Source organism: Schistocerca nitens, chromosome 1, assembly GCF_023898315.1.
Source record: "Schistocerca nitens isolate TAMUIC-IGC-003100 chromosome 1, iqSchNite1.1, whole genome shotgun sequence".
NCBI classification, from domain to species: Eukaryota; Metazoa; Arthropoda; class Insecta; order Orthoptera; family Acrididae; genus Schistocerca; species Schistocerca nitens.
In genome coordinates this window covers 443,413,452-443,428,544 of record NC_064614.1, presented here as the reverse complement: position 1 = coordinate 443,428,544, position 15,093 = coordinate 443,413,452, and the positions used below count along the sequence as shown (strand labels likewise).

The following is a 15,093-nucleotide window of genomic DNA, read 5'->3' as shown; positions in this document are numbered from 1 at the left end:
AAAAATGTGAGTCATGGAGGTAAGAAGGAAAACTAATCCTTTAATGTTCGAATACAGTACAGTGCTGCTTGACACAGTTATGTCGACTAAATATCTATCCATAATGTTGCAAAGTGACGTGAAAAGAAATGACCACATAAGGTCTGTTGCAGGAAAGGTGAATGGTCGATTTTGGTTTATTGGAAGAGTTCTAGGTAAAATCTTGATTACTGATGGTCCACAGTTACTGATGTGACAATTGTACAATTGACATTGAAGCATTAACATGAAAATAAAAATGGATAGAACTGAATATGAACAATATACATTGCAGGTTTGACGATATAAGTTGTATTGATTTGCTCCTAAACAAAAGAGAAGGAAGTTTTACAAATGTAACAAAGCCTTCTCCCCTCATGGAATGGCTCTGGAGTGTTTGAGATCCTCAGGTTGGATTAAATGAAGACATGAAGCAATTTTGAGGCATGCTGCTAGATTTGTTTTGGTCGGTTGAGTCAACATGTGAGTACTACAGAAATGCTCCATGTACTGCAATGGGAATCCCTGGCAGGCAGAGGACATTCTTTCTGCAAAACACTACTGGGAAACGTTAGAGAACTGACTTTTACAACAGACTGCAGAATGACCACAGTATGCATCTCACAGAAGACCATAAAGACAAGATAAAAGAAATGAGGGCATGTACAGAACATGTAGAATGTTGTTTTTTCACGTGCTCCATTTGTGGGTAGAATAGGAAAGCAGGCGTACAAGGTACCCTCTGCCATCCATCATATGGTGGCTTGTGGAGCATGTATGTAGATGTAGCTGTAGATAATGCCTTCGACAAAAGGCATATTTTCTGGCCCCCACTCTTGGGAATGATCTTGGAGACATTGAAGCTGGTCAGTTATTTGCATGCTGTTGTAATAAGTGTCCACGGGAAGTGGTTGAAGGATGATGATTTGAGTAGGTGACAAGGTTCGAGACATTGATTTCTCATCACAGATGGTGATGATGCATAAGCAGTGAACTGTGTCATATCTGATGAAGTAGTAAAATGCTGATGCTGGCTTTACTGTTTCTAAGAACACAGTTCAGTGTACATTGTTGAACATTGCAGACGACCCCTTTACACGATATTGTCATCAGTTACAATAACAGTGGGCACGAAATCATCAAGATTGGACTGTGGATCAATGGAAGTGTTGTCTGGGTGGATGAATCACATTTCTTGTTAGACTATGTTGATCAGTGTGTCTGGATATGCCATAATCTAGTAGAACTTCTGCTCCATGGGCGAAGGACAATGGACACAGTACTATGCTATGGGAGACATTACCTGGGATTCTATGCGACCTGTGATAGTAACTAACAGATGGACTATGTGAACATTATTGCAGGTCACCTGCCTACCTTCATGCTTGATGTCTTCCTCGACAGATGGCGTCTTCTGGCAGGATAACTTCTATGTCAAAAGGCCAAGATGGTGCTACACTGGTTTGACAACTAGTGTGATAGTGAACGCAACGGTGATTTCTTGGCGAACTAATTTTTGTCTGGTCGGAAACTGATGAAACACATCTGGACCTCTAATTTGATGCCATCAGTGCACCCATAAACCACCAGCCTGTAATTTATAGGAATTGCATGACCTGTGCATAGACATTTGATGCCACATATCTCTGGAAATGCACCAAGAACTTGTCAAATTCATACCGTGCACAATTATCGCTATATTGCATTGTAAAGGCAGACCAGTTTGCAGATAAGCAGCTACTCAGCCTTATGGGCCATCAATGTATGTTATGTACTAAGACAGCTGCAAAATGTGCTTCTGTCAAGAAAAAGAAAACTTTTTCCCTATGTTATCAATACAAGGCAAAGTATGAATGAAAATGCAGTCGATCACAGTGAATAAAGTGGTTTGTGGAGTGTTTGGAGATAAGTTCTGAAAGCCAATAAATGTATTTAATTAGCGCAAGTGAGATATTCATTGTCATTGGCATAACAGCTTTTGTAAGCCTTATTCTTCTGCAGAAGATTGTTTCTTTCTTCCCTGTTTAGTGCCAAACTTTAATTTTGAATTCCAAAGTTTCTTATGTTCTCTCTGGCAGTTTTGATCTTAACACTCCCCTTGTTGCTTGAGGCGCTACACTGAGTATCTTCTTAATCATGCTCCCTTTATCTCTCAATATATGTTCTGCCAATTCCAGCCTTTTTATCTTAATGTAAATGACAGTCGGGTTCATTCTGTTGATTATTTATAATGGAGTAGGAGATGAAGGAACATTTCTGACATCAATTTTAATAGTGTTTCTAGGCTAACTGGATGTCGGTGGGGATTCTCTGCTGAAGACGTATTCAGATGCAGCAGAAGAAGGCAGTTTGTTTACACAAGAACTTTTATATTGCAGTTACTTTACTGTTATTGGATTTAGCAGCTGCTAGCATTGATGGTGAACAAGGCGAATACATCATCACAGCATCTCTCTCTATGTCGCCTTGCTGGTGGAAGCACGGACATGTGCTCCCACTGTGGCCATTGATGCGTTTCTGGAGTCTTGTATTTCCTGGCCACAGCATCGCTTGCCTGATGCAGTTGCTTTGTGGTGAATACATCGGGCTAATGGCCAGTCCGCAATGATACAGGGTGTGGAAGTCCTGTGTTGGTAAATTCGCAGAGGTTGGGATGGATGTGGATCCCCTTCATTGTTGTTTCATGAAGGCAGCAGAATGTGGAGCTGCCCTAATGCCTAGTTGTTCAGATTGGGGACAGGAACTTGGAACCTTGTGATATAGTAATGGCAGCATCATCATAGACATTGATGGACATCACATTGCTACTCTGCTGTTAGGCTACAGGGTTGCAGTGCAGCTGCCTCCAGGTGACTTTGTGGAAGTGTCGGCAGGTATGGGTGTTACTCGTAAATGTTATGGAACAGAGGTAATGACCAAGATCTGACTATTGTCATGCGGCAGATAATATTCAGTTTCGGATTTCAGAACTGACATTATTGTAGCAGTTTACTTCTGCAAAGGCAAGTGAAACTATACACATGAAACATACAAACCAATTTCTATGAATGGGTGTTCATTAGGACAGCCTCCATACCTGTAGGTTCATCTTTTTAGCAGCTGTTTCAAAACTTGTAAAGGCTTCCTTCATTGCTCTTAGTGTTCTTACAAGTAATGTTAGTATCATCTGCACATGCCAGCATCTGAACTGGTTTGTGCAGGATAGTCCCCATTGCATTGATGCCCGAATCTTACGAACTTTCCTAGGGAGTCAGGATAATGAATGTCCCAGTCGTACTCCATTTTTAGGGTTCTGCACCTCAGCTGGTAGAAACAGAACACTCATAGCCAGCCTGACTGACTGGACCCCCTTTCTCTCAGGAACAGGTAGAAGTACTATTTTGAAATTTACACCACATACTAAGGTATATGGCCCCCTGGTGGTGTGAAAAACTAGAACTAAGTCAGTGCAGTTGAAAGATACAGCGATTTGTGTCATGGATTTCAATATTTGCAAATTCACTCATCGAAACCTATTGGCGAACTCTCAGATCAAATCTTGGTCTTCTTTTAAACATAGCCTTCACATCTCAATGATGTGATGAGTCTCCTAGGTAGGGGGGAGAGAGGAGGTAGTTCAGATTCCACTTTAAACTGTAGATCCTCTCCCTGGGTAGTTTAGGGACGCGCAAGTTACTGAAGTGTCAAATAGAAAGACTTACATAGGACATTGAACAACACAGAAATTATCATCATCATCATCATCATCATCATCTATATATATAATTAAATTTGTGCAGAACCATCAAATCACAAGTCTTATTTGCACTTGTCCAGTTTTTATTTGTGGTCGCAGCACTTGATGACTTATTCTGTATCTTAACTTCACTCCACATGTTTTCCATAGTAGCTTTCACTCAAGATGATAAATTCATTAGGAATCTCTTACTTTCTCATTGCTATATACTGCCCATTCTGTCAATACTGTAGTAGACTGATCTGAAGTTTTTAAAAGACTCAAAGTGTATCAATGCCAAGTTCTTTATGTTTTCTAGTACTTGATGTATTGTGAAGATCTAATCAACAGTAGTTCTTTTTTAGAAAAAAAAATTGACATTTACAGTCATCAACAGTATTTTCAGCATAGGGTAGAGGTCTATTAAAGAGGATGTTGGAGAGGCTGCATGTAGGCACGCTGGAGGTTTCCATACCATTGTATGTGTATTGTTGTCATTAAGAGATGTACTATCCACTACCATATGTCTCATGGAAGCAAAGTGTAAAATTCTGACCCCATTGTCATTTAAGTTGTCATGAAGACTGTATTTTCCGATGGAAGACTCGTCTTTCCCTATTTTAGCATGTCTAAGCTTCTCCTCTGACATTCATTGCATATTTCATCTAACCATCATAAAAAGCATCTTTCTTTTCTTTACTCTTCGCTTAGTTGGTTGATGGTCAATCTTGAGACTGTAGTTGAAGAATTTCAGTCTGCATAATCAGTATGACTAAACCTGACATCTTTACTTTGACAGCTATAAAATATCGTGTGTGGGTGTGCATGTGTCAACTTGGCATTTCTTGTGTTTTATTACTCTGTCTCCACTAGTGGGAAATGCACCCACTGGACCTCTTTTTCCCCTGTGAGGAAAGATTCTGTTACAGCAATTCCAATATTTTCCCATGCAGACGGTAGCTGGAATAGAAACTGCAGTCTATCACACTGGAAAGAGTTAAGCAATTTGTGTGAATTTTATGACATTTACCAAACATGTTGAGGGTAAAATGTGATGAGGTGCTATTTCATTTTTGTGAAATAAATAAGAACAGCCAAATTAAAAGATGTTGGGATGTGTGAAGCTGTGTACCGACATACATGGCAGTCCCTTCGTTAACTCTTGGCTGTGGAGGTGAGACAAATAATTGTAATTACTCTCTACTGTGTCTTCAACATGTTGAGGCTCAATCTAAAATACAATATAAAAATGTAAAGCTGTTGGGTAATATAAGGACAAAAATTTAATTGTGGAAATTTAATGTGGTAAAGGCAAGACAGTATTTTGTCATCGTACACATAGTAAGGCCAGTATATAGGACACAGACTTAAGTGGTTTGTCTTGACAGAAAATACAGAAAAATACACTAAATCATGTTGTATAATAAAGAAAGAGGCTCTTTACCTTAGACTATCCAGAGGGAATGGAATAAGGGTCTCTTGGTATTCAAATATAATGTTGCTAAAGGAGAACTATGCAGAAACATGTTCACAGTGGGATGAAATACATAATGTGGAAGAAAAAGATTGTGCCTGCCGGGGTGGCGCTACAGTCTGGAACCGCGCGACCGCTACGGTCACAGGTTCAAATCCTGCCTCGGGCATGAGTGTGTGTGATGTCCTTAGGTTGGTTCGGTTTAAGTAGTTCTAAGTTTTAGGGGACTGATGACCTCAGAAGTTAGTCCCATAGTGTTCAGAGCCATTTGAGCCAAGAAAAAGATTGCTATGGGATCATTGTTTGTAGGTGGGATAACAGAGAGCGATACCAAGAAAACAACAGGAAACTGCTGAAGCAGGAGTCTGTGGTATATACTTACAGGGCACAAGAAGAAGAGTTGAGTTTGGAAACTGGTTTGGTTCAAACCAGTGACATCAATAAGGGAACAAAGACACTTGGCCATAGACAAAGTTTTGCAAGCAATTTTTTAAGGAGTGTTAGGAAAGATAAAGTATAGGAAATATGGCCTATATAAAACTACACTGAGTTTACTGCATGAATTGCATCAACTGCTAATGAGGAAAGTATTATTTGGTTCTTAATATCTTATTTGGCATTTGCACAACAAGCTTGATTTATTGATTCTTAGCTAATAGAAAATGTGATAAAATTGAGATTCTAGCATTCTTCCGTGTTAGTAACAGAATATTATTGAGAACAGATACTCCATTTCTTCCAGAAAAAAAGAAGGAAGGTCACAGTCTTCAATGTTGTAATAATTAAAGACAGCAGTGTAGATGAAAAGAAAATAGAAAAAAAACCACGTATTTACACGAGATGTGTATATTTTAATCAGTGGCAATTAATTTTAAACTGTTCAATGATATTTTGTCTTAGTATTTACTGGAATTTACAATTGTGAACATTTATATGGAAATTTGTGTTGCAGAATGTACCAAGACAAACTTGCCAGTTTAAAGAAACAGCTCCAGCAATTGAAAGATGGGACACACCCAGAATATAACAGAAAACTGAAGAAGTTAGAACAAGCTTATAGAGAGAGGTAATATTTTTATAAATTGTGTGGTACAGAAAGTCATAATTGTCACTTATTATTATTATTATTATTATTATTATTATTATTGGCCATCATTTTCAACATGAGTGGTCATCGAGTAGTTAAAACATGAGTTTTTCCATTACTATCATTACGATTTCTTTGGATTAAATCTTTCGAATGTTTGTTACTATGCATTTATAACATTACAGTAGATAACTAATTCAGTGCCATAACGGAATGTTCAAAAGTTGGCAGGTAGGCCCACTACTCTCAGTATGGATTGTGCGTATTGTCTGTTTCTGCAAGCTTAGACAAAGGTGTTGTGTGCATGCAAATGCATTAACCCTCTGTGTGTGTTACTACTTCTTGTGCTTACATCACCTAAAAGTAACAAAGTAAATGAACGGGAAAACCACTACTTAAAAGGGAAAAAAGCTGTATCTTCTTCAGTTACATTAAATAACAGTTCTTTATCTTACGCTGTTTAGTGTTTACCTTAATACACTAGTATTTTTCAAAGGAAATAGTTGTCTACATTACAGCACTTACCATGCAGCTCTGCAATGGACATTCCTTTTTGAATTGGACCTAAAAGGAATTATCTCTCCTCGAATTCAGAAAATCTGATAATATATATGAACTGAATTGCTAATGAAATATTTCTCTTTTTTTTCTGATTTGTTCAAAATTTTCAATTTCATCCGTTGTCAGGCAAGTTCTTCACTCAATAAATAAGTACCACTACTCTCAATCCTAGAATAGGAGGCAAAGTATATGAAAATTATTTTGCCTTGCATTGTAATTGGGAAAATCACAGCTGATCGGAAACTGCCATTAAGGAGTTAATCTGTAGGGAAAAGAGTGTACAAATTCAAAGATCCTTACAGAGGCCGCTATAAGAAGGTCAGTTCTCTAACAGTTTTCTTACTGCTCACACTTCCTGAATGAATAATGTATTTACCATAGGTTAACTGCCTCAGAAGGTAATTCCCTTGGACAACAAAGAGTGAAAAATAAGTAAGACAACACTGTAGTCTTCAGCTCAACACGATGATAGGTGCTTTAAAGGACAAAAGATACTTAGTTAGGTTGCTGATTAGATTTTGTATTGCTCCAGTTCATCATACTGATCCAAGAATTTTACACCCAGAGTTTCATTCAGTTCCGACAGTATGTGTTTGTGGTATTAGCAGATAATTTTTGAATGTTTGAAGTTGCATGATATGAATGTTTGTGAGATTAAGATTTAAACTGTTTATCATCCAAGCTGTGCGTGGTAATGTTGAACTTGGACACTGATGGGTGTGCTTGAAGCATCAGCAAGTGTGGCAGTTTTCAGATGTGTCTTAAAATCATTGTAAGATCATTTATGTAGGATAAGAACTGGATTACACCTAGTACCAATACCTGTGGAACACCACATGACACACTCAAAGACAAAAAGAACGATGCATTATGAAGGAATTATCCAAATCGGATAGAAATTGTTAGATGTAATGTACATGTACAGGCAAACAAATAATTACAATTTCTGAATAATTGGATGATTTATTAAAGAGAAAAAACTTCACAAATTCAGCAAGTCACCAATGTGTTGGTCCACATCTGGTCCATATGTGAACAGGTATTCAGCTTAGCACTGATTGATAGTTGTTGGATGTCCTCCTGAGGGATATCCTGTCAATTTCCATCCAATTGGCATGTTAATCTACAGAATTTCCAGCTGGTTGGAGGGCCCTGCCCACAATACTCCAAGCATGATTAGTTTGGAAGAAATCCGCCCATCTTGCTGGCTAAGATAGGGTTTGGCAAGATTGTACAAACAGTAGAAACTTTTGCCGTGTGCGGGCGGGTGGGCATTACCTGCTGAAATGTATGTCCATGACGGCTTGCCATGAAGAGCAACACAATAGGGCATAGAATATCGTTGACATGCTACTGTGCTTTAAAGGTGCTGTGGATGACAACCAAAGGGGTCGTACTAAGAAGTGAAATAGCTCCCCAGGTCATCTCTCCAGATTGTTGGGCCAGATGGTGGACAACAGGTCGGTATCCCGCCCTGCCTGGGGCATCTCAAGACACATCTTCACCATATGGCCTGACAACCAGAAGTGATGGTCTGTGACGCCATTTCATTTCATATCAGTACCCCTTTGGTTGTCATCCGCTTAAAACTCTGCAGTACATTGATGATATTATATGCTCCGTTTTGTTGCCCTTCATGGCAAGCCATCCTGGGTTTACTGTTCAGCAAGATTATGCATGCCCACACACAAGTGTTTCTACTACTTGTATTCATGCTTATCAGACCCTACCTTGGCCAGAAAAGTTACCAGGTGTCTCCCAAATTGAGAAAGTTTGGAGCATTATGGGCAGGGCTCTACAACCATCCAGGGATTTTGATGATATAAAGTGCCAGTTGTACAGAATTTGGTATGATATCTGTCAGGAGAACATCCAACAACTATTAATCAATGCCAAGCTGATTACCTACTTGCATCCAGATGTGGACCAACACATTGGTGACTTGCTAAATTTGTGAAGCTCTTTTTCATGAATAAACAGTACAAGTTTTCTGAAATTGTCATCATTTGTTTGCCTGTACGTATACATCACACCTACCAATTTGCAGCACATTTTGATAATTCCTTCACGTTTTTCTTAAATAGTGTATATCCCCTTTTATGAGGTTGGTGAGACACTGTCAATATGTCACTCTGTTAACATGTAGGCATGGGAAACTATGGAAGTTGATCACTGTTGTTTCTTTTTGATGGGGAATGACCTATTCTTATATGTGTACTATATTTCATCATACATTTTCATTAATGCAAAATTGTTATGGAAGCTCTATATGTTGTTAAATGGAGAAAACATTTTACAGATCAATTTGTGTAATGTATTCCATTGCAGTCTGTTGTCTCGCCTGTTTTCACAATCACTTATTTTGTTCAGTTGTAGAACAGTTTTATATCTATTCTAAGTGTAGAGCAGCCAGTCAATTTAAAATGCCATGCTCTGCTTATGTAACATAGTTGTCAGAATAAGTGCAATAGATGACTGCAGTAAAAGACAAAATAATAAGTCTTCTGTTTGTATACAGCTACCAATAATTTTGTAAGCTGAGGGAAATTAAATTCAATAAAAAGTGTCTGCACAAAACATCCTGCTACATCGTAATTTGTTCTCCAATGGCAATCTGACAAAACTGTCCAGTTGAAAGTACTTTCACTACTTTCATTATCTAAGTAATTAATATATTTTATTATATAATTTAAAATACATGGAAAATACTGTTACGATTACATTCAGTTATTTTTGTGAAGCATCACATTCAAACATGTCCACTTGGTGAACTCAATCACAGTGGTTGATTAGTATGGAGTGACAGTTCAGTAGCTCTACAATGTGTCACCTGCCTGTAAATAAATGATTTGCCAAATTGACAGACTGTCACAAGAATTAAACTAATTTCATAGTGGGGAATGTAGTACAGGGTGTCCCACATAAAATCAGTATGCCTCATGCTTGAGATTCAAGTAATAATGAACTAACTAAAAAAGAATAGGCAACATTAAAAAATCATGTTTTTACATGTTTGTCAGAGATTCTGGAAGTTGTGGCCACAGCCATCCATGCGTCACAGACTTTGTGTGATGGTGTTACTTGCAACACACTGTAATTCTGCAGGCGTGATGATTATAATTTTTCTAGTAATGTTCTATTTAAGGTCGTGTTGTGTGAGTGTTGTCTGCATACACTTTGCATTTTAGTGTACCCCATAAAGACAACATGATGTTAAGTCAGCGGAACTTTAGGGCTAGATGCCTCCACTGCCAAGTCTGTTTTCAGGGAACATGTTGGGGATGTGGACAATATTTTGGTTGGATGTGCAAGCAGTTGCTTTATCTTGTTGGAATACTGCATACAGCTTCTCTGCACTTGTTAATTATGTATAGAAAGATTCAAGGTCTCTAGATATCCGGCATTTTTTAAGGTGCGATTGAAAATATGGGGTCAGTAATGCACAAGCGGACATTGCACACCGCACCTGTATTTTCCACGTGGAGGAATTCGTCACGCAGAATATCTGGATTGGCCTGCAGCCAGTAACTGGAATTCTCTGAGTTTACCTAACCTAACAAATGAAACCAGGCCTCATCAGACATAAAGTACAGCAAGGATACCCAAGTAACTGTTGGCACTTGATGTTAACAACCAGTTACAATAATTAGTTCTTTTTTCCTGATCATTAAATTTCAACACTTGCACCACACTCATGTGATGGGCTTCTAATTTAATGTATTTTAGTACATAGTGCACAAGATACGCTGGTTGTTGGCTGATCAAATGCAGTGTAACCAACCTTAGACACAGGGTTTCCACTTCACAAGAAATTCAACTATAGTTACTCAGTACATAAGGCGTACTGGTTTTATGCAGGACACTCTGTATAACGTAAGAGTTGAAGTGATGTAGCAGTGGGCAACCAATTGGAGGAGGATCAACTCAAGAGCCTGACATGCCTTTACTGTTTAAACAGTTCATACAGCAACTTATCCTGGCTTCGCACGGGTGGCACTAAATGTTGGTTGCCGCAGTAATAAATAAGATACAAAAACCTTCCTTGTGAATCAGTCATTTAGTGAAATCCCTATCAAAATCACTACTGCGTTTACTGAGATTAGCCATCACATTCAGGCAGAAAAGTGCAGTACGAGCTTTAATTTAGTAGTACATGCAAATATCTTTCTAATATTAACAATTGCAAGATCTTTGATATCAGTATACGACCACTCTACGTATCATCAATGCATAACTTTGTTCATAGTAGGTACACTACTGGCCATTAAAATTGCTACACCAAGAAGAAATGCAGACGATAAACGGGTATTCATTGGACAAATATATTATATTAGAATTGACATGTGATTACGTTTTCACGAAATTTGGGTGAATAGATTCTGAGACATCAGTACCCAGAACAACCACCTCTGGCCATAACGGCCTTGATACGCCTGAGCATTGAGTCAAACAGAGCTTGGATGGCATGTACAGGTACAACTGCCCATGCAGCTTCAACACGATACCACAGTTCATCAAGAGTAGTGACTGGTGTATTGTGAAGAGCCAGTTGCTTGGCCACCATTGATCAGACGTTTTCAATTGGTGAGAGATCTGGAGAATGTGCTGGCCAGGGCAGCAGTCGAACATTTTCTGTATCCAGAAAGGCCCGTACCTGTACGGGCCTTTCTGGATACAGAAAATGTTAGACTGCAACATGAGGTCGTGCATTATCCTGCTAAAATGTAGCGTTTTGCAGGCATCGAATGAAGGGTAGAGCCACGGGTCGAGCCACGGGTCGTAACACATCTGAAATGTAATGTCCACTGTTCAAAGTGCCGTCAATGCGAAAAAGAGGTGACCGAGACATGTAACCAATGGCACCCCATGCCATCACGCCGGGTGATACGCCAGTATGGCGATGACGAATACACACTTCCAATGTGCGTTCACCGCGATGTTGCCAAACACAGATGCGACCATCATGATGCTGTAAACATAACCTGGATTCGTCCGAAAAAATGACATTTTGCCATTCGTGCACCCAGGTTCGTCGTTGAGTACACCATGGCAGGCGCTCCTCTTTGTGATGCAGCATTAAGGGTAACCGCAGCCATGGTCTCCGAGGTGACAGTCCATGCTGATGCAAACGTCGTCTAACTGTTCGTGCAGATGGTTGTTGTCTTGCAAACGTCCCCATTTGTTGATTCAGGGATCGAGACGTGGCTGCACGATCCGTTACAGCCATGCGGATAAGATGCCTGTCATCTCGACCGCTAGTGATAAGAGGCCGTTGGGATCCAGCAAGGCGTTCCGTATTACCCTCCTGAACCCACAGATTCCATATTCTGCTAACAGTGATTTTATCTCAACCAACGCCAGCAGCAATGTCGCGATACGATAAACCGCAATCGCGACCATCGCTACAATCCGACCTTTATCAAAGTAGGAAACGTGATGGTACGCATTTCTCTTCCTTACATGAGGCATCACAACAACGTTTCACCAGGCAACGCTGTTCAACTGTTGTTTGTGTATGAGAAATCGGTTGGAAACTTTCCTCATGTCAGCACGTTGTAGGTGTCTCCAGCGGCGCCAACCTTGTGTGAATGCTCTGAAAACAGTTGCACAATGTGGCTGGCTGTTGAGTGACAAGTTTCAAAATGAAACAAGTCTCATAGACTTGTATAGAAATTTCCCTCAACATAAATTTCGATGACTTGACATGTTCGTAGCTATAATCATATCGATGTTTGGACGTACATACTTGTGAGAGCAACTTATTCGCAATGAAGAGAATGAAATCCATCCACAGAAGCTCACCGACAGACATATCTTTGAATGACTAGTGCTCAGGACGTGGTATCAGACATTGGTGCTTAAGTGAAAATCCAAATAAGTGGTATTCATTAACATCCAATGTTTTTATGCTTAATATGTCAATAACATATTGACAAAATACAAGTTGACGTAAGTTTAAATATAGTCCAGAAATGACAGTCATCATAACATTGCATCAATTGTAAAGAATAGGTTTTGTAGTTAGCTGCACTGTTAATTAGCTACATTCATTTCCAGAGAATCCACATTAGCGGTCGTAGAACGTACTCATTAACAACAGTTTCTCATGCAGAGTTAATGTGTTCGTTCCTCCTTCCTACACCCCCCCCCCCCTTTCGAATCCCCATTGGTAATCACTGTGAGCTGGCTGAATGCTGACTGCTGTGATGTAACTATGAAGCAGCTTGCACGAGCAGATCTTTGAAGAGGCAAGATCCAAAAAGTAGGAAGCAACTGAAATTGATTCTGAAAGAAATGTTCCACTTTTACAGTGTTGTTGTTGAACTGTTCTTGTATTTGGACATCAAAAATGCTGTATTTTCTTTAGTTGACTCTTAGTGCCTCCTAAGGCTTGTTGAATGGTAAAGGGCATTGTCCAAAATAGTTACGAATGGTCTACTTATTTTTCTTCAACAGTAAAGTAGTGGCAACACTGATAGCACCTCTGAGCAAATGGACTCGCCTGTCCCGCGTTACTTCCGTACGCACAGTTGACGGAAACACAGTCACTTGTGAGCGAGTGTTCTAACAAAATGGTGTCATTATGTTTTCGAAACAGGAAAAACGGATTTTGATCAAGATTGAATGTGCCAGAGGTCATACACCACAATAGTGTCATCAAGGTCAAAGAGGCGTGCGAGGAATTTGCAGTGCCCACCCGTCATTTTGCACGACAATGCGCGGGCGCATACAGCACAAGCTGTGGCTGCTCTGTTCGGTAGATGGGACTGGGAAGTACTGTACCATCCACCATACTCCCTGGACTTAAGCCCTTGTGGCTTTGATTTGATTCCGAAGATAAAGGAGCCAGTTTGTGGCATTCGCTTCAGAACTGTTCCAGAGATTCGACAGGCAGTAGACCGCTCCAAAGCACCATCAACAGAACAGGCTCTACTAATGGTAAAGCACGGCTTCCACATAGCTGGAAATTGGTTCTACACAATACTGATGACTACTTTGAAGGACAGTAACAGGTGCAAACATGTAACTCTTTTGTATCAGTTGTGAATAAATGGTTGTCACTATTTAAGTTCCAACCATCGTAGATTACAGATTGATCATATAGCTTATGACAGTGGTAGTTACCCAACGAAGGGTGGCTTGAAACTTCGGTATTGGTTGAGGACTCAGTTCTGAATAATTTTTTGATTGAAATATCAAGTATTAATTGAAAATCACTTTTCACTCTCCAATTGCTAAGTGTTAAATATTTGGATTTTATTTCATTTTGGGTGTGGGAGAAATAGATGTGAATAGATGCAATTTGGCTTGGAAGTAATGTTTATAATCTCACTCTGTTGTTGTCTGGCTACTGTGTTCATTGCAGTTAAGTGACATTTCATATGTCAAATTGAGGGGTGAAGAGTTATGAAGTGAAGTGTTTTTCAGTGGAAATATTGCGCAGTGTCTGAACTACAGATAAAAATTGAATTGTACATAACCTTAGATTACTAAACTCCCATAAAATTTAAAACTGCAGTAGGGTATAAAACAGGACTTCTGTACTTAACCTAATATGTGACATAATATTGGAGATCAAATACTTGAAAGTAACTAATGCATAATCTATATCTTATGGGATTCTTTGAATAAAATGTGTAGTAGTAAACTTCACGGTGGTTTACTAGTAATGTAAGATTTTCCAGCCTGTAGTGTTCTAGGGTTAAAGTGTGAAAAAGAGAAAAAAGCTAATTTGGGCACCTTCCTTGCGTTCCAGGTTGCGTTTGAACATCATTTCAAGGGATTATTTAAATGAGTGTGTGGAAAGAGATTACACTATTGAAAAAAAGGCAGCAGCAAAAGAATTTGAAGAAAAGAAGATAGAACTTCGTGAGACGCTTATAAGTGATTTGGAGGAAAAGAGAAAACTTATAGAATCTGAGCGTCACACTATGGAGTTGACAGGCGATTCTATGGAAGTAAGTATTGTGAAGTACTGTAGTAGAAAAGAGCCCGCACTTATCAATTTTTAAGACTGTAGTAACTGGGGAGTGGCTGTTGGACACACAATTATGGTGATTTTAAGGGGACCACACCCTGCCTATCTAACCCATGTTAATTTAGGCAAGTATTTGACCCATTTCTGAAAAAGCTAATTGATGCAGGACCATAATATTTTTACTGTATGTTACATGATACTAGTAGTCATCTGTACTAAAATCTACTTTATCCATTTTATAGTTTTTAAGAAATACTTTT

At 39.2% G+C, this 15,093-nt stretch overlaps 1 protein-coding gene across 2 annotated transcripts in view; it reads left to right on the top strand.

Annotated features, from left to right (window-relative positions):
• The window catches only part of LOC126251508 (sin3 histone deacetylase corepressor complex component SDS3), a 119,364-nt gene that overhangs the window by 56,573 nt on the left and 47,698 nt on the right, over positions 1-15,093 (top strand). For both annotated transcript variants that reach the window (XR_007545751.1, XM_049951986.1), the window contains exons 3-4: positions 6,160-6,273; positions 14,612-14,813. Coding sequence is in view for 1 of the 2 variants with exons in the window: in XM_049951986.1 (XP_049807943.1) it covers positions 6,160-6,273; positions 14,612-14,813 (316 nt within the window). In the remaining variant the exon portion in view is untranslated. The remainder of the gene's footprint in view (positions 1-6,159; positions 6,274-14,611; positions 14,814-15,093) is intronic.